At 42.3% G+C, this 7,253-nt stretch overlaps 1 protein-coding gene across 3 annotated transcripts; it reads left to right on the top strand.

Annotated features, from left to right (window-relative positions):
- LOC134666702 (alkylated DNA repair protein alkB homolog 8) lies at positions 1-7,028 on the top strand. 3 transcript variants are annotated; one of them, XM_063523939.1, is made up of 9 exons: positions 1-161; positions 242-476; positions 649-963; positions 1,375-1,534; positions 2,160-2,391; positions 2,932-3,060; positions 3,356-3,382; positions 4,288-4,455; positions 6,623-7,028. In XM_063523939.1, the coding sequence occupies exons 1-9, from the start codon at positions 63-65 to the stop codon at positions 7,010-7,012; spliced, it is 1,755 nt and encodes a 584-aa protein (XP_063380009.1). In that variant the 5' UTR covers positions 1-62; the 3' UTR covers positions 7,013-7,028. The 3 variants fall into 3 exon arrangements, with proteins under 3 accessions (XP_063380009.1, XP_063380008.1, XP_063380010.1); XM_063523938.1 differs by lacking the exon at positions 3,356-3,382 and having other exon boundaries at positions 2,932-3,087; XM_063523940.1 differs by lacking the exon at positions 3,356-3,382 and having other exon boundaries at positions 72-165; positions 2,932-3,087.
- Positions 7,029-7,253: the final 225 nt, after the last annotated feature.

Below are 7,253 nucleotides of genomic sequence, written 5' to 3'. Positions count from 1 at the left end.
CAATCTGCTCTGTTTTAATTAATATTTTTTAACCAAAATCATTACGAAAAAGTCGGCAAAACATGCTAGAAGAAGAGAAGAAAACTTATCGAAAGCAGAAAAGATTTGCCGCACGTCTTAAAAGTTCTAAGGGAATTATTTGTATAGAGAAACCTAATCGCGTATGTATGTTATTCAAACTCAGTTTTATTTTACGTAAAAAGTTATAAACATTTCTAAAGTCTAATTATATGTTTTTCAGAATGTGGTTCTGTGTAATGTAGGTAAAGCTACAGGTTTAATAAAAGAAGATGTTCACAATCTAATAGCAAAAACATTACCAAACTTAGCCCTACCTAAGTTGATAGCTGAAAAGGGTGAAACACATTCGTTTTTAGTATTTAAGAGTGACGATGATGCGGCGTTATTCTACAAAGAATGTAATGGGAAAATTAAACTCCATGGAACTCCAATTTACATGAACTTTGTTGTAAATGGTAAGGCAACTAAACAGTTTCACTTCCCACCTTCACATACCTAAAAGTTTGGTTATTTGAATCAAAATCTGGTTCGACATTCATATATACAATGTGTAACTATTGCATGCATTAAACACATTAAATATGTAATCTTTGCACAGTTTTATAAGCAATTTTATAATTATTTTAGTTCCAAACCTCGAAGTGATTTGCAAACACGACCTTCCCGAGGGCCTGCTTATACTCGATGACTTCATCACTCCAGCAGAAGAGGATTTATTTCTTAACCTCTTTAAGTTTGAAGAGTCCAATAACCTGAAGAACCGACAAGTGGCTCACTACGGATATGAGTTCCGATATGGCAGCAACGATGTGGACTTGTCGGCTCCGCTGGAACAGGCAATACCAAAGGAATGTGATATGTTGTGGCAACGGTTGAGGGACCAAGGGATCGATGTTGGGGTGCCTGATCAGCTGACAGTCAACAAATATGAACCTGGGCAAGGTACTTTTATAACATCAAGTTAATGGTAGAGATTTATTTGATTTAGTACTTTTAACCTTAGATAAAAATATCATCATCTTCCTCGCGTTGTACCTGTACATTTTGCCACACAAGTTCTCAATTGAAACAATTTCCAATACTTAGGGGCATATTTACCCTAGGGCCAAGGGGCCCATGGCCCGGGGAAACAGGCTGCAAGGGGCGACGAATATGGTTTTTTTTCTTATATGACATACATTATGGTCACTTAACACATTCAGTGCCAAGAACCTGACTGTCGGGTACACTGTTCGTAGTGGCTACGCGCTACGAGCGTAACCCGAAGCACTTAGTGGCAATGAATGTGTTAAAGGTTTGGCAAAACTAAATGTGCCCAGTGCGCCAAATCTTTAAAATACACCTCTCTTCCAGGCATTCCATCTCACGTGGACAAGCACAGTCCGTTCGGAGACACAATCCTGTCAGTGTCCCTTGGCTGCTCGGTGGTAATGGACTGGAAGCACCACTCCGGCAAATCTGTGCCAGTCGTGGTGCCGGCACGCTCCTTGCTCATTATGCAGGGTGAGGCAAGGTTGGATGTTTTTTGAATAATCCTAAATTTATGTTGGTTTAAATTTCTCTCATTGTGTATTTTAGAGACTAAAATTACTAGAAAGTCCTGCCAAAAATAGGTTGATACACGAAAGCTGCGCAGAGTTTATATGATAGTTTTAACAGACCAACTCTTATGATATGAGTCAGTTTCAGTTCGATTTTGTTTGAAATTATATACATACCTACCTTAGGGTGGTATTCCACCTGTCCAATTTCTTTCTCCAATGTATATTTTGTCTCACATTTTGCTTAAATGAGACAGTGAGACACAATGACATTGGACCATTATATTGGACAGATTTAATACCACCTCTAAGTAATTATTTTGGCCATGATGAAGATTATTTCAAAATGAAATCTTCATTTTCTAATCATTTATTAACGCTATTCCAGGCCGCACCAAACTACAAGGTTTTCCCAATAAAATCAAATATATTGACTGATTGATTAATCAAATATGAACGCAGGTTTGATGATTCATTTAGGGCCCCCTGGGGGGGCCCTAAGGTCGAAAATTCTATAGGCGCGTATGTGGTAGTTAGGTACATATCTAACTATGCCTGGAAAAGCGTTAACTGTTGTAACTGTTCTTTTTATTGAAGGTACGACTGGCAGCACGGCATCCAACCCCGCACATGGGACCCCGTGATCCGCACGGAGGCCGCACGTGTCGTGACGACGGACTCGCGGCCTCGCCGCGTGCGCGTCTCGCTCACGTTCCGTTGGACGAGAAGCGGCGCTTGCGCATGTCCCTATCACACGCTGTGCGACAGTAGGAGTGGGACAGAGATAGATGCGGTGGCTAGTAGGCTGGAGGAGGTTCATGTACATCAAGTAAGTTTTAGTTTACGAATTGAACAGCGAAAAGCGTTTTTAGGGTTCCGTAACCAAAGAATAAAAACGAGACCCTGTTACTAAGACTACACTGTCCATCTGTTTGTCACCAGGCTGTATCTCATGAACCGTTGTAGCTACAGTTGAAATTTTCACAGATGATGTACTTCTGTTGCCGCTATAACAGCTAATACTAAAAACAGAATAAAATAAATATTTAAAAGGGGCTCCGATACAACAAACGTGATATTTTGTTTGAATTTGAGTTTTAAATGAATGGTCAGGCCAGCAGTTGGCTCCATTCCCCGCCTCGACAAAATCCTCCTATGGCCCAAGGTCCTACCTATAGTACTTATTCAGTTCGATGAAATTTAAATCATATTCAATTGGAACAGAGTCGCATTTGTTTTGTATCGTTCAATTTTCGAACAAAACCAAAATCAACTCTATTCTTTGCACCAAAGGTACAAATTTCAGTAGGAAAATCTGGATTTCTCATTTGTATGGGTCTTAGGATAATATACACTCTTCTCTGTTCAGGTGTACGAGCAGATAGCGGGCCACTTCAGCACCACTCGCCACAAACCCTGGCCCAAAGTGGTGGAGTTCATGCTTGGAGTGCCCCAGGGCTCCGTAGTTCTGGATCTGGGCAGCGGCAACGGCAAGAACGTGCTGTTGAGAGACGACATCCTGCAGGTACCATCGCCCACACTGTTAACTGTACCTTATGCCTTTTGTAATAAGGTCCACCGATGTACAGTTAGGAGTGCAGCTGTTTGTATGCTGGTGTTCCAGCAGTTAGCTGGTCCAGGTGTTCGTACTGAGAGTGTGGGGCTCTCTGGTGCTGGGCAGCGGTAAATGTGCTGCTGAGGAACGACATCCTACAGGTATGCTGGTCCAGGTGTTCGTGCTGGGAGTGTAGGGCTCCGTAGTTCTGGATCTGGGCAGCGGCAACGGCAAGAACATGCTGCTGAGGGACGACATCCTACAGGTACCAACGCCCACACTGTTAACTGTACCTTATGCCTTTTGTAATAAGGTCCACCGATGTACAGTTAGGAGTGCAGCTGTTTGTATGCTGGTGTTCCAGCAGTTAGCTGGTCCAGGTGTTCGTACTGAGTGTAGGGCTCTCTGGTGCTGAGCAGCGGTAAATGTGCTGCTGAGGAACGACATCCTACAGGTATGCTGGTCCAGGTGTTCGTGCTGGGAGTGTAGGGCTCCGTAGTTCTGGATCTGGGCAGCAAGAACGTGCCGCTGAGGGATGACATCCTATAGGTATGCAGCTGTTCCAGCAGTTAGCTGGTCCAGGTGTTCGTGCTGGGCTGGGAGTGCAGGACTTGGTGGCTCTGGACCTGAATTGGCTATGAATCGTTTGTCTTTATCTGTCATTAGGGTTCCGTACCCAAAGGGTAAAACGGGACCCTATTACTAAGACTTCGCTGTCCGTCCGTCCGTCCGTCTGTCACTAGGCTGTATCTCACGAACCGTGATAGCTAGACAGTTGAAATTTTCACAGATGATGTATTTCTGTTGCCGCTATAACAACTATACTACTATAACAACTATACTAAAAACAGAATAAAATAAAGATTTAAGTGGGGCTCCCATACAACAAACGTGATTTTTGACCAAAGTTAAGCAACGTCGGGCGTGGTCGGTACTTGGATTGGTGACCGTTTTTTTTTGCATCTTTTCCGTTTTTTTTTGCATTATGGTACGGAACCCTTCGTGCGCGAGTCCGACTCGCACTTGCCCGGTTTTATTTTGACTGATAATAAAGTTTTATGAATAAGGAAGAAAATCTTAAGTTTACTTATTTAAATTCTATGATTTGAAATACTTAGTAATTATAAAATAAATAAGGCTAATTTGTGTTTTATTGTCTTTTTTTTTTAGATCGCAGGCGAGCGCAGCAGCGGGCTACTATCTGAATGCCACCAACGACTGAGTAATACTGCGAAACCGAACGACTGTGTACGCCTGGACCTATGTTCAGCACCCCTGCGGGACGCATGCGCCGACGCGGCTATATGCATCGCAGTCGTGCACCACTTCAGCAGTAAGGTGAGAGCGAGATGCACTGTAAAATAAAACGCTAGAGATAGAGCAGGACGGCGAACCAGAACGCATGTAACGTATGCGGAGTGAAATTTGGACAAAGTTCAATATTGTTTTAAATAAAAAAAACACCATTCTTTTTAAAATAATTATGTTCTTATAATAATGTATATATCAAGGCTTAATGTATAAAATAGTTTACTCCCATGCGAGATGCTTTACGGCAGTTCTGTGGTACTTTGTCCATCGCTGTCGAAAACACAGATGTCGGCACTTTATTCAGCTCCGATTTTATTTTTCGAATCAAACTCTGTACATTTTAGGGACGAAAATTATTGCAATATACTCGCCTCTTTAGATTTGCCCAAAAATCTTCTATAGGGCGAAGTTGCGGAACATTAGGTGGATTTGATGTCTTCGGTACGTATGGGATGTTTAACTGCGCCATTTTGCTAAGGGTTTTTTTGGAATAATGGCTTGAGGCTAAGTCTGGTCAAAACACTACATTTTCTCCTCTATGACTCGTATTTATGAAATCCCGCACTAATGGCAAACAACGCTCTATGTAGCGGTCGGCGTTCACAGCTAAACCTGACTCAAAGAATACAGGCTTAGACATTCCGCGTCGACTGATGGCAAGCCATAGCAAAACTTTTTTAAGAAATTTTGTATGCTCAACATATTTCACGTTCTCATCGGTTGGACCGTTGGTGTTCTCTAAATAGTAATTGCCTTGCCATTCGTTTCCATCTAACGTGAAATATGACTCGTCATCCATAACGCAAGTGACATTGTTTATAGCGTAAAATATTTCTTTGACTAATTTACGCAGCCGTACTTTCTGAGTGATTTCTTGGTTTTCAGAGACAGTGGGCTTAACTTTTCTACATCGCATATCGATGCCCATGTCTTTAAGATATTTTTTAACAGTTTTGCCGTCAGTTTTAAATTTTCTGCCGAGCTCTCTATAAGATTTTGCGACACGGCCGGCCGTAATTTTCTTTAATCGAGCTCTCTCGGAAACCTTGCTCAAGCTGGAATAGTTTCCAGAACCAGGCTTTCTAGCAGTGGTTTTCTTCAAGGCAAAGGACGCCAGAATATTGTAAATAGTGCTTCGACTCTCACCCATTTGCACAAAATATTCCACCACCTTTGATTTCGGCCATAGGGGATGGCTACTATAGAAATTACATACTGTTTGACGAAGGCGTTCTTGTTGATTTACCATAATTACAAAATTAAACACCCAATCTTTATGAGACTTACCAAACTGATTGACAGACATATTGACTTTACATTGACGACACGTCTTTTTTATTTAGATTTTTGTGTTTTTATATTTTATATACATATACCAACTTTGTTCAAATTTCACTCCGCATACGTTATACGACTCCCTCTGCGACACCTATCCTTTAGCCCAGCGGTCGGCAACCTTTTAGCAGCCTAGAGCCAGATAGTAGTTAAGGAAATTGAAGCGGGCCGCACTTTATTAATATTTGTGAGTTTTGTGACTTTATGAGACATTGTCGTTTGTCAATATTACTACATACAAAAAAGCCAGGGGGGCTCGCGGGCCGCCTGTTGCCGACCGCTGCTTTAGCCGAACACCATTTATTTACTAAGAGGGACAGCCGAATAACATACTCCTTTCTCTTTTCCTCTCAGCACAAAATGTCCTGAAAAAAGATATACAAATGTAATGAAAATAACGCCATATGCATGCATCGCCATCATGTACCGGCGTGCAGTAATTCGCGCTATACAGTAGATACTATAGAGTCTGTAAACAGCAGGACGACTGTCCACTACTAAACCTATGTTCAGTGCCTACATTTATCCTTACACTGGACAAAAGTTAAAAAATATTCTAAAAATGCGTAACCTTAAAACTCATACATTTTTATTGTTAAAAGTAACTAAAAATAACAATGACATCCGCGATTTCAGGCACGCACGGCCGACCGCTCAGTTCTCAGCGGGTTATTCCCACTAGTTACCACCAAGTTCTTACCAGTGGTAACTACTGGGAATTTTTTTCCCACCTTTTACCACTGGTAACTACTGGGAAAAAAAATCCCACTAGTTACCACCAACTCGGCTTGCTCAGCGAGCAGCGTTCTGAGAAGGACCCTACACGGTGCGTTAACTGACTTTCTGTTGATATATCCAGCCGCGCCGCCTCGCCGCCATCTCCACCATCCACCGGGTGCTCCGCCCCGGCGGCCGCGCGCTGCTCACCGTGTGGTCCAAGGACCAGACGCGCTCCAACTACCTCGACAACACCAAACAGTCTTCAGACGAAGCCGTCGTCAGCGTCGAGGGTGTGACCCTCCCCGTCCACCAAAACAGAACACAGTTCAAACACCAAGATCTACTCGTCCCTTGGAAACTTAGAAATATTAAGGATAACAAACTTTCCGACGCACAAAATACCCTTCTGAGGTACTATCACGTTTTTGAAGAGAGCGAACTTGACGGGTTGTGCGAGGAAGTGGGATTCGTCGTTGAGAAAAGCTTCTACGAGGAAGGGAATTGGTGTGTTATATGCAGAAAGAAATAAATGTTAATTTATCTTATTTAATCAATTATTTCATGGCCTACAATTTTATAAAAAATGTCGCCGGTTAACCTTTTAAATGTCATATTTGTACGAATATTTTTGGACATTAGCTTTTCTTGTTATGGAGACTATACATGTAAGTAACTATGTACAGTCGCCATCAGATATACCGGAGCGGCCTTGGCGCTCACAAATATCTAAACACGTCTCTATTGCTAAGGCGTTAGAGTGCGTGTTCAGA

The sequence above is a fragment of the Cydia fagiglandana genome, chromosome 8 (genome assembly GCF_963556715.1).
Source record: "Cydia fagiglandana chromosome 8, ilCydFagi1.1, whole genome shotgun sequence".
NCBI classification, from domain to species: Eukaryota; Metazoa; Arthropoda; class Insecta; order Lepidoptera; family Tortricidae; genus Cydia; species Cydia fagiglandana.
This window is presented reverse-complemented; position numbering and strand designations above follow the sequence as displayed.

Bases quoted from the DNA above. Each gene is read 5' to 3' on its own strand.
- LOC134666702 (XM_063523939.1), top strand. From the start codon at position 63: ATGCTAGAAGAAGAGAAGAAAACTTATCGAAAGCAGAAAAGATTTGCC. The intron at 2,392-2,931 runs GTAAGTTTTAGT...TTCTCTGTTCAG, and splicing joins AGGAGGTTCATGTACATCAA to GTGTACGAGCAGATAGCGGG. The intron at 4,456-6,622 runs GTGAGAGCGAGA...TGATATATCCAG, and splicing joins TGCACCACTTCAGCAGTAAG to CCGCGCCGCCTCGCCGCCAT.